Source organism: Podarcis melisellensis (genome assembly GCF_964234715.1).
Source record: "Podarcis melisellensis genome assembly, chromosome: 2".
Taxonomy (NCBI): domain Eukaryota; kingdom Metazoa; phylum Chordata; class Lepidosauria; order Squamata; family Lacertidae; genus Podarcis; species Podarcis melisellensis.
In genome coordinates, this window is record NC_138529.1 from 56,539,967 (window position 1) to 56,563,650 (window position 23,684).

At 43.2% G+C, this 23,684-nt stretch overlaps 1 protein-coding gene across 15 annotated transcripts in view; it reads left to right on the plus strand.

The window, feature by feature from the left end:
* TCF7 (transcription factor 7) overlaps positions 1 to 23,684 on the plus strand; it is a 116,714-nt gene that overhangs the window by 75,912 nt on the left and 17,118 nt on the right. For 12 of the 15 annotated variants that reach the window (XR_014163919.1, XR_014163920.1, XM_081893753.1 and 9 more), the window contains 6 exons: positions 458 to 590; positions 6,219 to 6,309; positions 11,208 to 11,294; positions 14,735 to 14,845; positions 15,464 to 15,626; positions 17,763 to 17,870. Coding sequence is in view for 13 of the 15 variants with exons in the window: in XM_081893753.1 (XP_081749879.1) it covers positions 458 to 590; positions 6,219 to 6,309; positions 11,208 to 11,294; positions 14,735 to 14,845; positions 15,464 to 15,626; positions 17,763 to 17,870 (693 nt within the window). In the remaining 2 variants the exon portion in view is untranslated. The remainder of the gene's footprint in view (positions 1 to 457; positions 591 to 6,218; positions 6,310 to 11,207; positions 11,295 to 14,734; positions 14,846 to 15,463; positions 15,627 to 17,762; positions 17,871 to 23,684) is intronic. The other 3 variants (XM_081893749.1, XM_081893750.1, XM_081893752.1) reach the window with 1 other exon arrangement.

Sequence of the window (23,684 nt, forward strand, 5' to 3'; positions counted from 1 at the left end):
TGATGGAGATAAGCACTTCATCTGGGAAGACCATGTCACAGAAAGAATCTCTAGACTTTAGCCAGTGCTTCACACAAGAGCACAGCACATTTAGACAATTAGAGTGGCATGATAAATGGGCCTGTGAATCCTCCCCTTTGATGGGACCTGTTTCCCATTCATTATCATTCCAACCATCTTGCTAACAAAAGCAGAGCCAGACCTGGATTCAGAAGATGCAGCCATACCCAGGCTGAAGTGTTTGCTTTCATGTATTTGTCTCTAAGGCTTCTGTCCTGCCTGTTGAACAGCCACTGTGTTGCTTCTGACATAGACAGCTACTTTAAAACTTACTTAGCCATTGGTAAGGTTCATTTTAGGATGCCTCCGTCTCTCTGTCACCCCACCCTCGTGAATTGTGAAACTCAAAAGGCTAAAATTTCTCAAGCCCCTCTCTCCTCTGACTTGTATTTTTCAGTCCAACAAGGTTCCTGTAGTGCAGCCGTCCCATGGTGTCCATCCACTCACGCCACTCATCCCATACAGCAATGAACATTTCAGCCATGGCTCCCATTCGCCACACCTGCCCGCTGACATCAACCAGAAACAAGGTAACCATGATGCTATCAGCTTCCTCTATTTACTTTGCAAGGAGGGGAGGCGTCTGAAAATAATTTTAGAAAACTTATGGGTTAAAAAAGGTAGGCTGATAATAGGATTGTCAACTTTACCCATATCAATGAAAGTCAGAATTATTACTGCAAATATTCACCCTTGAGCTGTATTTCACAGCCATCCTCATCCATTTTGCACATCACCTCTGAAGGTCTGAAAGCTATTCTGAAGCACCAAAGCTGCTGGCATATGCATTTCTACTTTTAGGAGTAGTATTCAGGGGCCCTTGTGAGCAAAGAAGCAGCAGGAGGAGGGGTGCTTAACCCTTCCCTACCGGCCACTTGACTCTCAAAAATTGTTCCAGTTTGCTGCTTTTCCCTTCCTCCTTGGGATTAAAAAAATACTTCTTACAAAGGCAAATGTGCTTTGATCTTGGTGGGTGATTGGCTTGCTAGATGATTTGGAATGGAGACATTGCAGGAAGGGGAAAGGGGTCAAGCACTTCCTCAAAGAGGAACCCTTCCCTAGACTTCAAGGCAACCATGTGAGGCTGCTAATTAGTAAAATAAAATAAAACCTGAAAACATGTATGATCCTAATCATGGGCCTCCTGCTTCTCATCTAAGTTTGGCCCTGAGTGATTAATGTGGGTTCAAGAGCAAGTTGTGGTCTTGGTCACACACTCTTTTCTGACATTTAGTGGTATTTTCTTTCACAACCCCCTCACAGCGTCGAGGTGTGCCTAAGCTGACTATTTAGATACGACTGGGACCAAAAGCATTTTTTCCTAGTGGTTTCTGCATGACATTTCTTCAAAGAGCCCATCAAAATAAGTGAGAGATATGCCACTGTGATGTTTGATGTATTGTGGCTCAACTTCCATTGGTTGAATAATGACAGTATAATAATATTGTCTTTAAATTTCCAGCGTAAATTTGTTTCCTTTCTCATATTGTAGTGGGCACAGTGTCACATGATAGCATTTATCCTATAAACTATGGAATATACGCACCTTGTTTCTGTGTTAATAAAAATATTTGATTTTAAAAAGTTAGTGGCCACATTCACATCAAGATGAACTAAGATCCCTAGATTATTGTTGCTTTGTCCCTTTCTTCTCATATGCAGATAAAGCTAACTGGAATGTGATAGCTTATCACAGAATCATAGAATTGTAGAATTGGAAGCACAGCCATTGTCCTTCTTGGTCTGCATTTTAGGGGAGTTTGAATGGGGACATAAAACAATATTTAAACATGGTTATCGTGGCATGTGAACCCTGGAGCCTACTCTCAATCAGGACAGAAATGTAAGCCAGGGTTAAAGTTGACTTCATGAATCCTGGGTTCACACATCATAATAAGATACCCTCTCCTGGTTTGTTTTATCCACTCATGCAAAGGAATAACAGGTTGTGCGTACTAGCAAGTTGCTCTTTCACAGTAAGATAGGGTCAGCCAGGAGTCCTGGCTTATTGTGTCATGAAATTGCAGTCAGTGGTACAAAACTGTTAGGTACTTCCTACCCTTAAAGGTAAAGGGACCCCTGACTGTTAGGTCCAGTCGCGAACGACTCTGGAGTTGCGGCGCTCATCTTGCTTTACTGGCCAAGGGAGCCGGCATACAACTTCCGGCTCATGTGGCCAGCATGACTAAGCCGCTTCTGACAACCCAGAGCAGCGCACGGAAACGCCGTTTACCTTCCCACCGGAGCAGTACCTATTTATCTACTTGCACTTTGATGTGCTTTTAAACTGCTAGGTTGGCAGGAGCAGGGACTGATCAATGGGAGCTCACCCCGTCGCGGGGATTCGAACCGCCGACCTTCTGACCGGCAAGCCCTAGGCTCTGTGGTTTGGACCACAGCGCCACCCGCATCCCTTATAAAAACAAAAAATCAAGACCATTTTGATTGCTTCAGTTCTTTGTCAAGTGGCAAAGGAAAACTGATGGGTTATGCTAGGATGTGCAGGATTTTACATTTACCAGCTTTACAGCTTGTCATTTAAGAACTAATGTATTTTTTGCTCTATAAGACTCACTTTTTCCCTCCTAAAAAGTAAGGGGAAATATGTGTGCGTCTTATGGAGCAAATGCAGGCTGTGCAGCTATCACAGAAGCCAGAACAGCAAGAGGGATTGCTGCTTTCACTGCACAGCAATCCCTCTGGCTTCTGAGATTCAGAATTTTTTTTTTCTTGTTTTCCTCCTCCAAAAACTAGGTGCGTCTCGTGGTCTGGTACATCTTATAGAGCAAAAAATACAGTACTTTCACTTTAACTCTCTGATAGCGCTTTTTATTACTGAGTTTTAAGTGTGTACTTTTATATAGATTGGGAACAGACACACAAACAAGCAACAATCCAGATGTAACATTTCTTATTTGAAATTCCTTAATGAAGATGAGGTGATTGTGGTGATGATCATGAAAATCCCATTTCATTTATAATCCATAACTTACCCAGATTCACAAGCCCGTGGGAATCGTCAGGGGGCAGTTTTCACTTGTACCTGTGGTACTTTTGATGGCCTGTGCATGTTCATTCTCAACTCTGAATTTCTGTCTCAGAAACAATTTTGGCAAGTGGTATAGTCCTAAAATGTTTATTTCAATGGAGAATGCACCTGGAATAGCACACAGTAGGCTCCAAGTACTGTTGTCTTTAGTTTTCCATAAACGGGGATTATGGCTTGGATCTTCCACCGACAGAAACCCATTTCAACCCAGCATAAGAATCTTGTGTGAGAAAAGTAAGGTCCATCCACCTGCAGAAGCTCTTTGCTCAAGAGATTTCCATGGCCCAGTAGAGTTTATATGCTGCAGCCCATATCTTTCTTATTAGCCTTGTTTCTCATCCTGTAACACAGCCCAGCTGCCCACTCCCAATACATTGTGATGCTGTACTTCTTTCACTCATAGCTCTTTGGCCTTCAAACAGGTGGTTCTCCGCGCTCCTACACTTATACCACCTGACCTTCCTAGACACTTGCATCCACTCTCAGTGGGGTATTCTGAACAAACATGTCTTGAGAGATGTAAAGAATGTTTATTTCATAGAATTTCTCCTTACAGCTTTCTGGAGTTGGATATGGTTTCACAGTAGTAATTACCAGTTGCATATTTCCCCTCCACACACCCTACTCAAGCTCCTAAGCAATGGCAAAGCAATGCACCTTGTATGGTTAAGCATGCTGCCAAACACCAAGGCTGTTAAGGAGTGTGTTTAGCAAAGGTCATGAAGTTAGCACATGTGCTATCTTAAGCCCCTTAGAGAATTATTCTGCTGCACTTTAGACCCCAGAAAACATTGAGAATGTTTGACCTGGGCTCAGAAGATTTTTCATTCTCCTGCTCCCTACAAACTGAACATGTTCTCTACACATCTAGTCTCTTGGATCTAAAATTGCCCACCAGCATTCAGAGAAAATTAAACCTAAAACATAAGAATAAAAAGAGTTAACGAATTATAACCTACAAGAAGCTTAGCTAAGGGCAAATATTGAAGTCTGGCAGGAAGTGGTGAATGAGGATAGTTCGAATCTTGCTTGGCTCTTCAGGGAATATAACACAAAGTACCTTATATCCAGCTGTCCTTGAACATACCCACAGAATAAGTCCCATGACTTTTGAAGAGGCTTTGAAAGTCTCTGTGAGTGCACCTCAAGAGACTTATTCTTAGAATAAAAAGCCATAACACAAGTCTACCCTGAGGATGGAAAGCTCCCCTGTTGCATGGGCTGGCTTGAAGTTAAGCTTGTTGCTGTGGCTGCTGACAGCATCCCAGTGTGACTGACTGTAGAAGGCCCATGGCTTAAGGACTCTCATGGATTGGACATGCGCCAAAGCAGATCCACAGCATCCTTAAGTTTATGATGAGGCGGCTTATGTGAGAGAAAGGAGCCGTCTTAATTCATTTTTACAGACTGAAAAAAATAATTAAGGCTGCTCATTCCAGTCAGCGATTAAAATTGCAACGTGGGAATTTTGATGAGGCTTACCACTTGTTTCTGATTTCGTGATTTTTACTCATGTGAGAAGCCAATGGGAACACTTCCATAAATGAACATCACCATGCTGGAAGTACGTTGCCCTGAAGTGGGAAGTGTAATCTGAAGCATCCTTCTGGATGTGACCAAAGTGTAACTGCCCATCTTTGCAGATGGAGAATGGAAGCAGGAGGCTCTGCTTATGCATTGAATGAGTATTACCACATCCCATACTGCTTTGGATTTCTAAGCAGTTGTGTGATATTGTAACATTGGCTGGAGGCCACAGAGAGCTGTCTCTCAGGTAGTTACAACCACTGCCACCACCTGCATAGTTTGTTCTCTTTCCACCCTTCACGCAGGTTCACGTATACAGTGTTTGTGATATCAAGCGATGACTTTCATACATGAAACCACCATCACAGATCAAAGACATGTGGTAGAATTTCCATACCACCTAAAAGATTATTATTCCATGAAGGCCATTCAGCCAGCCTGGGGTGTGTGTGCTAAACATAACCTACAGTCAGAAAGAAGCAACATACACTTTTTCCAAACACAATAAGAATGCAACCTAATGTCGCGATAGTGTTCATTCTATTTAAGATTCTGTCTCTTGTTGGTAATTAACATAGATATATTTTAAACTATAGAAAGTTGGGGTAGAAGGGAGATAAAAACTTCTCTAGGAACTAACATACCCCAGTTGGTCAACAAACTGGTGTGCTAAACAGAAGCAGCAGAAACCAAGAAACTAAGGTCCTAAAGGAGGAGGAAGAATTAAGTGAGACATATAGTTTGTTTTAAGAAACTGATGTGCACTGGGTGAATTGAGAAGAAAGAAAGAAATCCTTTCCCCACCCCTTTTCTCCCACACTCATGCTCCTTCTAATGACCGTCCACTCATTCCTGAGTAAATTACCTTTCCAACCCCACATATGAAAACCAGTGACTTAACTTGGTGGTGGTTGGTTTTTTTTGTACTTTGATGATAATACTTAGAAATTACATACCACATTCAAAGTACTTCACATATATTATCTCTGCCATCCTTCCCACAGCACTGTGGTGTAGGCCCACATTGCTATCTCTCTATTATAGATAGGGGTTTGGGGATGAGGCTGAGAAGGCTGGCCCAAAGCCATCTTTTGAGGTTGTGGGTGGCTGAGGTGAGAATTGAATTGAGGACTCCCCAACTCAAATCTTTTCTGCTGCATTACACCAGCTTTATCTTGTCTCTACTCCATGTGCTTTTGTCCCACTCATTTCCTGTACTTACCACCTCCTTCAGTGCCCTACCTTGGCTGACTACGCCGCACCAACTTCATCTTTTGCGTACTCCGGATACTTTTGTCCCACTCACTTCCTGTACTCCTCACCCCATCAGTGCTGTACCTTGATTGTCTGGTTGCAGTATTGTGTTGAAGAGTATCTTAATAGGTAGGAAAGCCTAAGGATATTTATTCTGTCCAGAAATGGGGGACAAGGGAGAGACAAAGTAAGTTAACCAATTCTGGTTATTGGATGCTAAGAAATACTGAACCTTTGTACCATGTCCGTTTTAGCCAAGTTAATGCTACTTAAAAGAAAGCTAGAAATGGCTTCACCTAAACTTCCTGATGTTTTGATTTTCTGCCAGGTGTACACCGTCCTTCTCAAACATCAGACATTTCTGGTTTCTATTCCCTCCCTCCTAGTGGAGTTGGACAGATAACACCTTCTATGGGATGGTAAGTATTAAATACCTATAACTTAGGGAAGTTTGTCCAAATCGGGCTACCTGGGCAACACCAACCATTCTCCACAACACCTGAAACTGTATATGTACACACTTCAGTATACTTTTCCCTGGCACCACAATTAGTTCTTGGCAATGGTCAAGGTGTGAAAAAAAGATTTTGAGCAAGATATTGGTTCTCTCTCCTGCTCTCCTACTTTGATCAGGGACTGTTGTGTTGACCCTTGGGCCTAGAATCTCTTGTTCAGCCCCATGCTGCCATTCTGAAATGCCAACAAGCAAAAGCGTGGTAGATCATAGAATTTGCTTTCTTCTCACCACAGGCAAGTGTATACCTGAGTTATTGAAGAAATATTGTTGTTAAATTCTGTCCCTAAAACATATGGTTCTACAGAAGGCCTTCCCCTTCTTACTATGGATTAATGGCAATCCAATGTGGGTCCTGGTAAACATGCAAGAGAGAGGGAAAATGAAATCTGTAGCAGAGTCTTTTAAATGAAGATGGACAGCATTTTCTCCATGGCTGTATATTTAGGCCAGAAGCTGAGGAGACAAAAGCACTCAACACACATTCAACCATAAGTAGACCTCTCCCCACCCCTTCCATGTATTAATTCACCTACATGATGCAGCAGGCGTTAGTAGAACTGTGCAATGCATGACAGTGTGGAATTGTAGAAACTTCAACCCACCATTTCTGAACTGAAGAGGTTGCCAGAATATTACTATTACTTCTACTACTACTACTACTAATAATAATAATAATAGAGAGTAAAGTTCCTGTGTATCAGCTGAACGCACTCTGTAGAGATGGGGGAGATATTTAGTTCAGTTTGCATTTAAAGGTGAACCTAACTAATTTGTGTTTTCCAAAACGATTCTGAAATCTAAAGACAGCCTTCAAAATATGTGCTTTTCTGAATTTTGCACTGTAGTTCTCCAGCCAAGTAATGTGTGCAAAAATGAATGTACTGGGACAAAGTGTGCATAAAAATGCACATGCTGGTGAAAGTAACCTACAAAGATGCAATATGTTCAGCAATACTGTTTTGCAAAAATGTAAAACTGCATATAAACATGTGCATCTTGGGAGAAATTAACACTAAAATGTTAGTAAATTTCCAGAAATATTTTTAAAAACACACGCACACACACAAAATGTGCAAGCTGATATTGGAGAACTAAACTTAAGATTGGAAGAATGAGAAATGGAAAGAAACCATCATTTGCAGATTCACCCATCCTTAGCAGTATGCAGATAGGAATTTCTGCCATAACTGTGGCACAGACATGTTAAGTGCATCACCTAAGGGAGATGCAATAAAACACATCACAAAGCAATACAATACAATATTTGACTACCAAATGATTTTCTATATATTTATTCACAAAGAAGAGGCACCTGAGGCTTCAGGCTTTATGGTTGGTTGGTTCTTTAGATATTTTATGTTTAACATTGTATCTGTCCTAGACTTGCTATAATTTGGGCGATGATTAACTACTGTTTAAAAGGAATAAAGTAATTTGGAGAGGATAGGAAGACCTCTGAGTTATTTTTCTGTCGGCTTGGAAGGGTGTCCGCAGAAAAGACAGACAGGAAGTATGTAAGGCACAAACCCTGCTTCTAGAAAGCAAAGCTGATACTGATACTAATATTGGTTTGTTGCTTGATCGGGCAGCATCTTCATGCTTTTACTTTCTATTAGCCCCTCTTGCCAACCTTAACCACTAGTGATCAGACAGCCAGATTTTTAGTAAGGGATTAAAGAGATCAAGAGGCAGACATTTCCATTAGCACTTTCTCCCCATAGCCAGCACAAAGTATTTCTCCATTTTCAATGCAATGTCTGTTTCCATCAAAAAGTTGCATCTAGAGGAAGCCCAGTTTTTCTTCCAGTTGCACTGGGGATGGACTCCAGAGGCCTGCACATATGTAGAAAACTGCTTTGTATCTGACCATGGGCCAGGCTACATGTTACATTAAATATGTGTCTTCGTTTACATCTTTCTGTTTTAAAAAACCAGCAACACCGCAGCAGGACCCAAGCAGGAATGGGACGCACAGCATATCAGGAGAAGGTCTATCTCTCTTCTCCAAACACAGGTGCACAGCAGAGTCAGACCAATTTCATGCTTTATGCAGAAATTGTGTTTGCTGATACAGTGGTGCCCCGCAAGACGAACGCCTCGCAAGACGAAAAACCCGCTAGACGAAAGGGTTTTCCGTTTTGGAGGCGCTTCGCAAAACGAATTCCCCTATGGGGTTGCTTCGCAAGACGAAAAAAATCTTGCATCCCCCCGCGGGTTTTTTTTCGCTTTTTTTGCCCTTTTCTTAAGCCGCTAAGCCGCTTATCAGCTGTTCCGCTGATAAGCCGCTTAACAGCTGATCGCTGGAAGCCGCTTGACAGCTGTAGCGCTAATCCGCTAATCTGTCAATGGGCTTGCTTCGCAAGACGAAAAAACCGCTATACGAAGAGCCTCACGGAACGGATTAATTTCGTCTTGCGAGGCACCACTGTAGTACACCACCAGTTTTTGTTTCTCACAGCATACGTAAAAAATGACAACCCAGCTGTGTCCCTAAATGCACAACAGGGAGCCCCGATATGGCCATGACTTTGCACTCTTTCACTCATATTGACATTCCTAAATGAAACGAAATTCCTGCACAAAATTCAAATACCTATAAAAACATTGAGGAAACTCTCGTGTAAATCATAAAGATGTTATGATAGCATTTTCCACAGCTTGCTGGATTGCAGCATTTGGCTATGAACTCCTGGTACATCAGTGTGCAGTGGAAAATCCCACAATGTGTGCACAGTACCATTTGCATGTGGGTGTACTTCAGATGCTTACGCAGAAGTACACTTTGTGACCCTATAAAACTCTGGTGCAAGTTTATCTTTGGATTGCAGTCATTGCATAGAGCTCTGAGAAAGTTAGGTGTGACTTAATTTCTCTGCAAGCTCAGTAAGATATAAGCACTTAGTTAAAAAATTGTTCTCGGGGATTTTATATCCAAATTTGCAGTTTAAATGTTTCCCGGCCTATATACTGTATGCGATCTTCTCCCATTTGTATACACTGAGCTGTCTACAAGCAAGTGCTACTGATGCCCCTCCAGTAATACGTCCAGGGGTGTGGGGGGTGTTTTGTTACTTGGTCTCTCCACACCATGCTTTGCAGAGGTTTGGCAGCGTTAGCAGTGCTGAAATTAATTGTGGAGGAGGAGGAAGACTTCAGAGCCCCCATCTGCCAGTAACAAGCACTGTGGTATGTGAATGGCTCTGAACGTTCACTGATCTGGAATGAGGCTGACTTCAAACACAAAGGGGTCTGAATGCAGGAAGCAGCTTTTCCTTAGCAAGAAAGAGTTCGGCAGGAATGTCCTTTGTACCTGCCAAGTATTTTGGGGAAGAGGCCCTGTAATAAGTCTCCCTTTAATTAGGTGGAATGACAAGTCGAGAACCTCCAATAAAAATGACTTGCAGTCCAGTCTGGTGAGCTTGTTCACTGAAGCTTAGCTGCAAACACACCTTCCCTAAAAAGCCTTGTAAAAAAGCTGCACAATATGAGTTACGTATGCAACAATTTAACTTGATGCCTCATGCTGGTTTTGAAATAACTTAAGTAAATAAATATTTCCATTCTACTTTCACAGGGGTTTTTTAAAAACACACACATACAGACACATACAAAAAAAGCACTTTCATTCTGAATAGTCAGAATCGAGGATTGATTTTCCAGTTGAAATAATTTCCATGTCAGGTTCACATTGATGAAAAACCTCCTTGGCAACAACCATTTCTTTTCTTGGGGAATCTTGGCCTATGGAATAATGAATGTCACTTCAGAATTAAACTGTGTTCTCATCTCCAAGGCCCAAATGTTGAAACTTCAAAAGCCTGCTTCCTGTTGTAGCACTTGGCTAGTGTTCGGCATATTTTTACATGTGCTCCTAAGTTTGCAGCAATGTTGCTTGGGTTGCAAGTTTTTAAGCAAGTAATGAATTAGTAGGAATAGTAATAATACTTAGGAGAATTAAAGTGTTGCATATGTCATTGATCCCTCTGTTCAGCCTGTCAAGTAGGCCTCCATCATCTTCATCATTATTATTATTATTATTATTATTATTATTATTATTATTATTATTCAGGCTTAGGGAGAAGGAGCAGAGAGTTGTCTAAGTTCGCCTAATGAGTTCAAGTGTGAGTTGAACCTACTGACTCAGAACTCAACAGCCACTGTAACATGCCTATTAATATTGATACAGAGAGGTCTACCCAGGCCTTAACACTAATCCACAAGGGGAGCAAGGGCATAGATCAAAGAGCAGGCACAAACTATTGTGGGAGATTGAACTACACTCAGTCTTCCAGCTGTGCCACTCATGCTGATCCTGCTCATCTTCACCCTGCACCAGCTTTTAGGGACTAAGGTGCAGAATCAAGACTAAGCGATGCCATCAACAGCACTCCAAACCCAAAGGTTCCTGCTTCAATTACAGTTAAGAAGAAAGCATTTGGAATCGACATGCAGTAGGATTTGAATTGTCACCCTTTTAGGGCTATAGGGAGGGTGCGTCAAGAAGCTTGTGTGCAAATCAACTTGGATCGAGGCCTAGTTCTTTAGCAACGTTGCAGAGCTGGGAGTATAATAAGCACAGGTAGGGTTTTAAGGTGGCATTAGTGGAACTTTCCTGTAGACCTGTTTAGACCCACCTCCAGCTGAAGCTCACCTCCCCATCGGGACAGAAGCCAATGTACAACAGGAGGCTTCTCCTTTTCCCAAAAATACAAGTCCGTGACGAGTCCACTTGGGAAAAGGGTATGCAGGAAAGGTGGCACCGATATAGATGCTTTATGGACTCTTTCTTCCTGATCCCAGGCAGAGCCAGCCTGTCTGTCCTTTCCAGTCATGTGGATTTAGACAGCCCTATACGTCGGCGCTCACTGCTGGGGCTTCTTTCTCTAGGTAAGTATGAGCTGCCTAAGTCAGGACAAAATCGCTCTGCTTCTTTTGCAGTCCACGCCGTTCAAGCTTGCAGCACTTAGGGAGGCTTCTGGGCGGCAGCAACAGGGAGTGGAGTCTCCTGTTTTAGGCAGGTGGCTTTAAAAAATAATAATCCTTTAAAACAACACACGAACTTAGCACGCTCTCAAAAAGGAGTAACACAATTTTGGCTTTGGTCAACAATAGTAGGGGGTGGAGAGAGAGAACCCTCATGAAGATGCTGTAAAGTCCGTCTTCATGTGAGCACCACCACTGCAGCCTCAAACGTCAGTATGTCTCTTAGTCTTATGTGGCTGGAGACAAAAAAATAGAGTTTGTAAGTGCTTTGACGAAAGGTTTCACCTCTCATGGTGCACACCCATTTCTTTTGTTCTATTGTTGCCTGTGGTTAAACAGTTCTTCCTCCCCATTTTTTTTTTTATAAACAACAACAACAATGCAAAACTTTGCAAAAGTTATTTACCAGGCCTGGTAAGAAAGATGAGTGCACACATTGCAAGCAATGGTGTCTCTTTTTGCTTTCAGCTCTCAAAAGAACCAACAACGCTGTTGTCTGTTTCCAGCATAATGCTCCCCTTTTGGTGTCACTTCATAATACTACAGAACATAATGGGCACCCCTATTACTACCTCTGCAATGGTCGTCATCTTCAGCTAACAAAAGTAGAAATTGGTCTTGTTTGGGACAGAGCACCTGATAAATTCAAACCATCAGGTCAGGTTCTCATTCCTACCTCACTCCACTACTTGAGTCCACTCTCAGCTTTCCTCCATGCCTCATGCACTACATGAGTGCAAGGTAGATGCCTGGCAATGTCCTCCTTGTTCAGTTAATTCCTTGTATGGCCCCTGACAAGAGCCCTCCCTTGGCTTAAGATTGCTGGCTTTGGTAACCTGGAAATGTATGGAAATTTACAACGGCTGAGGATGGTAGTAAACTAGAAGCATCAGTATACCATGATACAAAGCAAATATTTGCTTTTGTCAGGCTGTTCCTTTTGTGGTGGCAGGACTGTGTACTGCAGTTCCCCCCATGCAACACTTTAAAAAACTTAGACCTGCCTTCATAAGGGAACACAAATTTCCCATTGTCCCTCCAGATCTGCACTACCAATCCAGATGCTGGTTGTGAGTGGTTCGAGAATTCATTAGAAGGATCTGAAGCCAACTTCCATCTTCCTTGTCTGTCTTGAGAAGTCCGGCAGGGATGAGCTTTAACCTATGGGGAGTGTGTGTGTGTGTGTGTGTGTGTGTGTGTGTGAGAGAGAGAGAGAGAGAGAGAGAGAGAGAGAGAGAGAGATGATAGATAAATGGTAGATAGAGATAGATGATAGATGATAGATAGATAGATAGATAGATAGATAGATAGATAGATAGATAGATTAGATAGATATAGATAGATGATAGATAGATAGATGATAGATAGATGATGATAGATAGATAGATAGATGGATAGATAGATAGATAGATAGATGATAGATAGATAGATAGATAGATAGATAGATAGATAGATAGATAGATAGATAGATAGAAATAGACGGACCACTTGGTTGGGCATCTCTCTAGCTTTGGCTTCTACTCTGTGTAGTCTTAATGAGAGTGCTCAGTACGTCTCTTGATGAAGACATCATGGGATTTGCTTTAGGAACAGTAGTCGAAAAGGCACTTGATTATGATGAGGACGATAGTATTATTGTTATTACCTTAATTTTCAGCCTGCCGGAGGCAACTACTCCAGTCTAAGCATCTTAATATTTAAGATAAATGACTCTGCAGACCTCCTTGGTTGCCTGACAGTTTCATTCTTCATCATACCGGCATTCCCACTTTACAGAGAAGAACAAGGCAGGTTTCACAGACAAGAACACACACCTCGGCAGATAATGATCAAGCTTCAAGTCATGCCAGTAGATTAAAATCAAGCATAATTTCTTTTTGTGCCAACAGAGCTAATGAACAGTTGGTTGTCTCCCATGGGCAATCCTGCTGTCTCAAGCTTCAGTCATGAAGCTTGGTAAACTGACAGCATCATTCTCCAGTGCTGAAAATATTGTACAGGCCTGATGAAGGGTGTATAAACTATTAATCTTAAGTAGCTGTGTTATGATCGCAATGATAGCATTGGCTTTACACTCCCAGGTCCCATTGTGCTCAGAATTGCTCCAGGGAGGCAATGAGGCCTGGAGACGGCCATAATGTTTATGTTACAGCCCTAACAATACAGTGTCAACAAGTGAGATCTGAATATCCAACGTGAGGTGCTAGATCACACAGTTAGGCTGAGGCTTAGTGAGAGGGCATCTGCTTCAATCATTTGTATCTCCAGATATGGCTGTGAGAAAACCCTGCCTGAAACCCTGGAGAGCCATGGCCAATCATAGCAGATGATACTGAGCTAGAAGGACCAATGGCTTAATTCCATATTTTTGCAAAGCAGTTGGTATAAAAATTTTGCCCAAGGCCTAACCTGAAATGGGCTTAGGTACACTTCACAGTGTCACTAGGACCATGGATTACTTGGGCAAGATAGCCCCAAACCAAATATACGCAGCCAAAAGCTAGTGCAAAATGCCCACTCTTTGAAACTGAAAACTGGTGTGTGCGCTGAGAACAGTTAAGTACAGCTCTTTAAGTTTAATCACACACCAAATTAAGTCTTGTAGCCTCTATTTAACTGCAGGCCCGATGGGGAGAAAATACCAAGTCAGGCTTGGCATTGCCATCAGCTTCGTCAAAAGCTGCGATGCAGCACTCTTGGGTGTTATTATAGTTCAGGAAGAATGCTTCACTTACAGAAACCCAGCCAGGTGGGTGGGGTATAAATTATAAATTATTATTACTGCTGCTGCTGCTGCTGCTGCTGCTACAGAATGTCAGGATGACATAGGATAATGCAAATGGATTTCAGAGAGTTACTTCACATGTAAATTGTACTCAGTTAATGGGCTCCTGCTCAGTTGCTACTATGAATATAGAAGGAAAAATTCAAAGAGTGCCACCTAGTGGGCAAACCTCTGTCTCCCAAACACTAATGAAAAACAAATCATTAGGTAGGATTGCCATTGCTAAACGTCCCAGTGTTGCCTGCTTAATTCAATGGCCCTGTTCCAGAATGTGGCAGCTCCACAGAATATAACTAAGGATCCATGCTACAGAACTTTTGCAGCTGCGTAAGCTTTTAGAAACCCATGTTTCCGCTGCTGTGTGTTTTTTGGAATTGTCAATGAATATGCAACCATTCCGTTTTAATATCAGTCTACTGAGCATTCTTAAAGGTGGTCCCCCCCCCTCTCTCTCTCTCTCTCTCATTTAATTAGCATGAGTCCAACTGCAGTATGAAACCCAGGAGGTCTGTAATCTGTTAAAAAGCCCAGGCAGTCACAAACATGCTTTATGTTGCAGGATCACACATCCCTTGATGCTCGGCTCTGGAATGCACACCACAGGAATCCCGCACCCGGGTATCACATCTCCCTCTGGGAAACAAGAGTTTGACCATTACGACCGGAGCATGTAAGTGACCAGGTCTTGAGAGAATGCTTAGGCTGGAACGATATAATTCCGCATCCATTTTGCAACTTTTTGAAGCTGCTTCTCCTTGGCAAAGCAGAGCCAGTATGGTGCCACTTCCAGTGGGGAAAAGGTAGCTAGGAGGATGACATTTCATGCCTCTCTCAGCCACTCTGCTTCCCCCCGCCCCAAGGCCTGTTTTGATGGGGAAACTGATGCCCTTCAAATGTTTCTGGGTTCCTGTGCCATCATCCCTGACCATTGAGAATGCAGGCTGGGGCTGATGGAAGTTGGAGTCCAACAATACCTGGAGGACCACAGAGGTCCCCAGCCCAGATGCAGACCATTTACAGTTCTGCAAATTGGAATAGTAAATGCAGTGGGTTTTGCCTCACATTTAATAAATCACAGGTAATATCTGTCTATGCCAAATCAGGACTGTACAAAGTCCAGTGTTGTGTCTCCAATGGTAGCTACTAGGCCATTGCTGGAGTCTGCATTTTACTGTCAATATATATAATTAAATCATGGATTTTAGTCTTCTCAAAGCAGCCAAGATTTCCCGTTACCACTCAGTTCTTTTTTACTAACCGGTTGTTGTTTTTTCCTGTTTCTGGCAAGGAAATCACAACCAGAACCAAAGAGAGAGAAGGAAGCCAAGAAGCCTACCATCAAGAAGCCTCTGAACGCTTTCATGCTGTATATGAAAGAGATGCGGGGGACAGTCATTGCTGAGTGCACCTTGAAAGAAAGTGCAGCCATCAATCAGATATTAGGAAGGCGGGTAAGAGCACAAAAAGGAGGTGGGGGTGTTCTGATGACTAGGGAGGCGTCATGGATATGCGCTAGCAAATGCATCTGCAGTACATCCAGAGGCCGTGCGCTTTTTGGATCCATGGTTAAAGAAAGTGAGGAGAGTCTTGACTAGAAGATCAGGCTTATCTAGTCCACTATATTGTTCTCACAGCACCCAACCTGATGTCGGTGGGAAGCCTACAAGCAGGATCCAAGCACAGGCTTCATCCAGCCTCCTGAAGAGCAAATGCAGACCCAACTCCACTGGGTTGGGAAAGATGGTGGAAGATGGCTGGCCTTTCATGCTTGGTGGTGTAGATTCCCAAATGGCCATTTGCAAGCTGAATTAGCTGGAGGTTCCCACAGCACTGTGGGTGGGCTGCTATGCTGTTGTTAGGGTAACCATGCTTAGCAAGGAGGTTAATGGGGTGTGTGGGTGTGGGTGTCTCCTCGAGTGAAGCTGGGACTGAGGATTGTGACCCATGCAGGGTATTTACTCATTAATGGTTTTGAAATCACTCTTAGTTGTAGTGGCCTGGCAAACTGTATTACAGACTTGCAGCAGAATCTGAAAGGGTCATCAGAAACTTAGGGAGCCAAAGCCTCCATGCTTTTACTCTACCTTCTCCCTATATAGCCTAAATGTCCTCCACAGAGTGCATTTATGTGGGCTTCGAGATCCACTATGATGAATTTCATAGGTTGTCTTAAGGAACCTTACGTTGCTGTAGGAACTGCCAAGAAAAGCCTTCAACACCTTGCTTTGTGTTTTATTGTCTTTTGCCGTACCGCTGCCACCTGTGTCAGACTGTATGCCACTCCTCACATCACTGAGCATAATTCATTTTATTATTGGGGTTTTCCAAGGCTGCTATGTTGTCAGGAAATTTAAGTTGCAGCAATATGTTTTCAGCTAAGACTCCGAAATCGTTTCTGGATCACTTCTAACATGTAAAGTACTTTTCACTTCACAAAGCACACGTCTGCAAAACCATGTGAGACGAGTCCCAGTTATTTTTGACTGTGAAAGTGGGGAACTTTTGAGTGAGGCCTTGGGATCTACCAGTGACCACTCAGTGAGTCTATGGTTGAGCAAGGATTTGACTCTAGGTTCCCCAAGTTCATGATCAGTGGATTTACTGGACTCCTCCTCCACCCTTAACCTTGGCATACATCTTTCCCTTGTTTCTGTGAGCCCAAACCACTGAGCCACACAACTTTAAATTTAATCCCAAGAACTCTACATTATAATCTGATTTTAAATTTTGACAGTAAAGACCTGGTTTTTCCTGTACTTTTGTTTGTTCTGTAGAAGCTAAAGGAGGAGAAAACCCACAAAAATAAATGGTTGTTTAGTCCAATGTGGGCTTCTCCATTTTCCCAAAACAGTTTTGTCTTACTTGAGCAGTCAAAATGCTTCACCATTCTTGTCTAGAAATAAGAGACAGTTGCTTTCTGGTTATATGGCAAAGGCTTCCTGCTCCCTGCACACAGCGGTCTATTTGAATAAAAACAGAGAGCTGTGTGCAACTACATTACAGTGACTAGAGTAATGATGTATTAGGACCAAACTAAGTTTGCTTAATATGTAGCAGGCAGCTCAGCATCTAGCATTTCTTTAGTTGATTACAGGTTCTGGGGGTGGGGCAGGTAATTGTCTGCAGTGCATAGGGGGGAGCTTTATCTACTCTCCCCAGCTGCAACCCACCTGAAAATCTCCACTACCATCACCACCACCACTTGGTATGGCTACAAACATTAAAGTTTTCCCATTGATACCAATGGAAACTTCATTAAATTATTCCCTTGCCTTCCAAAATTCCAGAAACTTTGTTTTCCGATTCAGGGTGGTTTTGCTGGTCCTCTCAGAAGTGGTTGTGAGCTGCCTCAGCACTGTTTCCATATGTGGCAGGCCTGGGGAACATTTGGCCCTCTAGGTGATGCTAGCCACACCTCCCATCATCCCTAGCCATTGGAGCTGGTGGGAGGTGCAATTCAGCAACATCTGCAGGGGCACAGGTTCCCTGGGCCTGATGTCTGGTATCCACTCTTAGCATTTGCTCTTTTCTGATCAGAGGGGTGGTGTCTCTTAGCGTCTCACAGCTTTCTGTGGTTTCTGTTTCAGTGGCACGCGCTGTCACGGGAGGAACAAGCCAAGTACTATGAACTGGCCCGCAAGGAAAGGCAGCTCCACATGCAGCTCTACCCCGGCTGGTCTGCAAGAGATAACTATGTGAGTACTCTGGGTCTCTGGTGGCCTCGTGAGAATCATATGTCCATGAAGTTTGATGTTGCCTTTCAAACTGTGTGCCTTTCCAGACATTCAGCCTGAAGTGGGAGGGGCTGAAGTGGGAAGGGGGCACGAGCATCGCAAAAGTGGGATGGGGAACTGGGAGCATGGGCGTCACGCAGAGCCCCTCCATGCCTGACCTTCACTTGTTTGGGATGGAGGTCTGAAAGAGAGCCAGTGTGGTGTAGTGGTTAAGAGCGGTAGTCTTGTAATCTGGGAAACCGGGTTCGAGTCTCCGCTCCTCCACATGCAGCTGCTGGGTGACCTTGGGCTAGTCTCACTTCTCTGAAGTCTCTCAGCCCCACTCACCTCACAGAGTGTTTGTTGGGGAGGAAGGGAAAGGAGAATGTTAGCCACTTTGAGACTCCTTCGGATAGTGATAAAGCGGGATATCAAATCCAAACTCTCAAATCCAAATCCAAAGGAGCTTTGCAAGTGTGCTTGGGCAAATGCCTTATCAGGATTTCCAGTATCAGAGAAGCTTGTAAGCTTATGCATCCAAATGCACTCGTCTGTTGCTGGTTTTTTGTTTTTGTTTTTAAAGAAACCTTCAGACTTTGTCAGTATGCAAGTGAAGGTCAGATTTGGAAGGGGGGAGAAGCCATGTGCCACTCCCACCACACCCACTTTAGCCCACAGGGCTCCAGGTCAAATCCCTGAAGAGGACTTCTTTTGCAGATAATGGTTTACAGCAATTTTTCTCACAGATAGTTTGCAGATGACACAAATTCAGAGAAGCAATTCCCAGAGGGTTAGATCACAGGGACATATATATAGATAGAGGGTCAGGTTGACATTAGACGCAAGGCAGCCAACAATGCTGAGAGGTTTTAGGCTTCTGGATGTTTGGTGGGGCTGCTGGCTTTTCTCCCCTACCTTAACATCAGCTTCCCACACACCGTGGCAAACTGCTTTTGATGTACACAGACACCAAGATCTAGGCACTTCAGTTAGAAAAAAAAAGAGTTGGGAAAACCCCTACCGATCTCAAGGAGGTCACCACACTATTTCCCGGAGTAGCACCCAGGTGTTCAAAGGAACCAACAGACATACAAATTTAACTGGAGGACAGGAGTGGATCTACTATGAAACTAATGAAGCTTAGGTTCCAGGGCCCTAATCCTGGAGGGGGCCCAGAGTCCACATTGATTTTTGGGTCTAGTAGACCCAATCTGAGTGGCGTGACTCAAATTGTTATTTTATTGTCCGTATTTCAACAATCCCAAAGTTAGAGAGCCGGTAGCACAGGTGTTATAAAGGTGTGGTGATCTGTCATGGAACAACCCCATTGAAGACGATAACAGAACTTACTCAGACCTTGTTGCTGGTGGCAAAGGGGCCCACATGACAGCTCAAGGTTCAGGGCCCCCAAAATGTAGTTCTGTCACTGCTGGAGGGTCCCTGCAGTAAACTCTTCCGAAACTACTGGGTTTAGGGGGTTAATTTAATAAACTATAATACATCACAATATTTCCAGCAGATAGAACATTGTCATGCTGTAGCTGTTATTCAACAGTTCTTTTTAGCCCAGATGTAGTAGAGTGCCATCCAGATAAAGTTATTTATACCTGATATTAATATCTACATAGAGAGTGGCTGTGGGTATCTATGTATATTGGAAGGGGAGAAATAAGAATGCCTGTTGGCAGAAGGGAGTTGGGAGTCCAACCATATCTAGAGGGCCTCAGCTTCCCCAACCCTGTGCTTCTGCCTCCATCTTTCCTGCGCCTGTGTGGTGTAGTGGTTAAGAGCAGTGGAATTGTAATCTGGTGAACCGGGTTCACGTCTCTGCTCCTCCACATGCAGCTGCTGGGTGACCTTGGGCCAGTCACACTTCTCTGAAGTCTCTCAGCCCCACTCACCTCACAGAGTGTTTGTTGTGGGGGAGGAAGGGAAAGGAGAATGTTAGCCGCTCAAGACCAAACTCTTCTTTTCTTCTTCTTTGCTTCCCCTCTTTCTATGGATCTCAGAGGCCCTTGTGCTCTGTATGCCTCCCTCCTTGCTAGCTAAACACAACATCCAAAAACGTGTTTCTCCTAAACTATTAACCTCTGATCTCTTTCTCCCCCTCCCCTTTTTGCCCTTCTTTAAATTGTAGTAGGCAAGATAGTAGTGGAAAAATATGGTTTATATTATCATCATCATATTAAATAGTGTTGGTTTCAGGATATGAGCCATGTAGCCATCAGTAAGCCGCCTAAACCCTGAAGAGGCAGCACATAAAAACTGAGAATTCTCTTAATGCTGCATCGGATCTTTTTGGATACTCTTTGCAAAGTGGGAAAGGTAGTACTGTCTGGGCAGAGGTCTCCTCCCCGTTGGGCTTGAGCCCCTGGCAAATGTCCAACATCTGGAGCTGGCAGAAGGAATAAAAATGCAACAACTGCTAATAAGGTGTGACTCCAATATATTCAGCTTCTTGTTTGATTGAAACATAGCATATTAAGGGTCTGTTTCATAACTAGTAATTTATCTGTTTACACTGTGGAGACACTTTAGTTTGAGGGTTTGCGCTCCCTGTTTAGAAGTTCATGGTAATACCCACTTTCCTATCGTCTGTCTCCAGGTGCTCACAGTGCGAAATAGGCAGGAAAGCTGTGAAGTAATAAGCAGTTGTTTCTTTTTAATTTATATGAGCTTGCACTAGATTTATGGTCATCAGAAAAAAGGCCCTCAAGAGAAATTAAAATGCACAGAGAGAAGAGACTCGCAGCTAATAATAATAACCACACCCATACTGTATTTGTCTTAGAGCTCTTAATTATATCAATGCAAATAAACACGTATTCTCTCTTGGGTAATATGTCATACTTAACTTTTGTTTGACATGATCATACACTTACCTGGCGAGAGATTAATATTGCTCGATCCATCTTGATCACGGCTTGCCCCAACATCATGTGCCGCGGTTGCTTTTGGTTCATGCTGACTCTGCATTTTGCATTTGCCAGGTTCACATTGCTAGGTCCTGTTTGCTTCCATTGCCTCTTCTGATCTCATCCATGGAAGGTGACCAAAGCCCCGGATTTAAAGAAGGCAAATACTGCCCAAATGTCGGCTGTTAGCTGAACTGAAGCAAATACTTCAAAGTTGATAGTTCCCTTCCTTTTCTGAAACGTGTGCCAAAGATCTTGGGGGGTTAGGAGGCTGGCTGAGTGAACCCAGCATCATCCAAGCTTCTTTGAACTCTACAGTTCATGGATTTGCCTTCATTCTATTATACATTTATCAAATTTGTATCCCACCTCCCCTCCAAGGAATTCAAAGTGGTGTATACGTGGCTCTCCGTTTCCATATTACCCTCACAACAACCCTTTGAGGTATTTTGGGCTGGGAGTTGGCGACTGGCCTAAGTTCACACCCAGTGAGCTTAGTGGCAGAAGATGGAGATTTGAACCCTGGTCTCTCAGGTCATAGACACAGCACTCCAACCACTACACCACTCTGCCTGTACCTGTTTCTAGTGGTCCTGCCAGGCCAACACTTCTTTGCTTTAAATCTGAGAGGCAGTTGGGAAAGGAAGTTGCAGTTTGCAACTGTCATTCCTGCCTGCCCCCACCCCCACCCCCCAAAAAAAATCCATATGTGAGAGCTTATATCTCATTAAAAGCGGTTCATCCAAGTTGTTTTTGTTGAAGCATGCCTGGTTGGCAGCGTTGAAATTTTAAATTTTTTAAGAGAGGGCTCCCCACACCCTCCTCGTGACTTGTTAATGCACATGAACATGCAGTTATGGGGCATGTGCCCATCAATGAGCCCTGTATACATTTAGGAACGTTTTTAATGTTTGATTTTTTACCACTTTTTATTATTACTAATAATAATATTCTGTTGGGAGCTGCCCAGAGTGGCTGGAGAGGCCTAGCCAGATGGACGGGGTATAAATAAATCATATTATTATTATTATTATTATTATTTTATTTTATATTATTATTATTATTGTTGTTGTTGTTGTTGTTATTATTATTATTATTATTATTATTATTATTATTATTATTATGTGCCAACTCTATGAGCTGCTTTTCCACCCCAGAGTGCAGCTGCAGCATTTACAAGCCTGCAGTTGGCTGGGCAGGGCTGCCTGCATGCATCTTCCCTGTAGACTCAGCACCCCGCAAACGCAGTTTGTGCTCCATTGTCAGGTAGCTCTACATCCCAACTTCCTGCACAAGCGCAGCATGTCACCAAATTTACATAGGCAGCTGTCTTATTCCGAGTCGGACCACTGGTCCATCTTGCTCAGTATTGCCTACACCAACAGGCGAGGAGGGGTCTCTCCAAGGTCTACCTGGAAGTGCTGGGATTCAAACCAGAGATCTGCATGCAAGCTGATGCTCTACCACGGAGCTATGGCCCTTTGGCATCATTCTCTTCCTATCAGGTGCATGCCAACATGGGTGGTAGTTTCACAGCATGTGAGCCTAGAGCAAGAGTAGGAAGATCTCTGGTGCTTGGAGGCTACTGTGCAAGAAACATATAGTTAGCCTTAAAGAACAGGGTACTTCTGAGCACTTTCTGAGCCTAGGAATTTGTTTTCAGTGCCAGAACTGAACCAGGTTCACATTCCCTTTTGCGCAGAAGTCCACCCACACGGTTAGCTTTCTTTACTTCAGCAGCCGGATTTAGGTGGCAAAAGTCAGGTTGCTGTTAAATAATTGAGAGTCAGAAATCCTTGATCCAGCGATTGCAAATCATCCAGAGATCTGCTCAGGGTCCCCCAGAATTTCTGAATTCAAATCTTTTCCTCCATGCAGATATGCAACTAGCTTAGCCTGGAATCATCCAGCTAAATGTAAAATGAGGATTTTGCATATCGTTTCCTCAAGTGTTTTAGCCAGATGGTTTTCTTCTAAGATGTTTCCTTTCAACTTTTTCACCATTCCCTATTTAGATTAATTTATAAATAGCCTGCTCTGGGAACTGGCAGAGAGTAAGCGTTGGGCAACAACCTGGCCCCATTCTCTGTTGTTTTTATTTTTTTGCCACTGGAGGGAGCCTGTTTGCAGGTAATAGATGGCCCTCTGCCCAGCTTCACCTGTTTGCTTTTCATTTTTGAGAGACTGTTTACACATCTACCTTGTATCATCTAGTTTGGCCAACATATTACCCTTTAAGTGTTCACCTTAAAATGCCCGTGAAGTAATGGTGTATTGCTTGGGATCCCAAATCCTCATCCCAGGGATAAGAGGAGAGGTGATCAAAGAGATCCTCTAGACTGGTGTTATATTTCGGGTATATTATTCTATGTGTTGATTACAGTAGATTTATTATGCTTTTCTTGTTCTGCAATTCCATCCCATTGCTGCTGTCTGGAAGGGACCGTATACAGTGCAGCAAAAGTGGGATAAGAAAAAGAAACCCAGAATATTCATGCTATGGAAAGTTATTTGATTTCAGCAGGAAGTTACAGGATATGCACTGATTGAAAATGAAGCATCATCATTACTGTTGTTGTTGTTAATTTTTTATACCCCATCCATCTGACTGGGTTGCCCGAGCTACTCTGTGTGGCTTCCAACATATTACTCCCCCAGAACTTTTGCAGACGTTTGCGTATGGCCACCCCAACATGAATGTGCAATTAAAAGGATATCTGGCGGGGCCCATAGATCAAGTGGCTACATGCAAGAATTTTTGCATGGGAGAACTTTCAGGTCCGACTCTAGATATGTTCAGTTGAAGCTTCTCAGCTAGCAGAGTTGGGAAAGACTGCAGAGTGAAATGTGGGGCAAAGGGGACAAAATTTAATGGAATTTA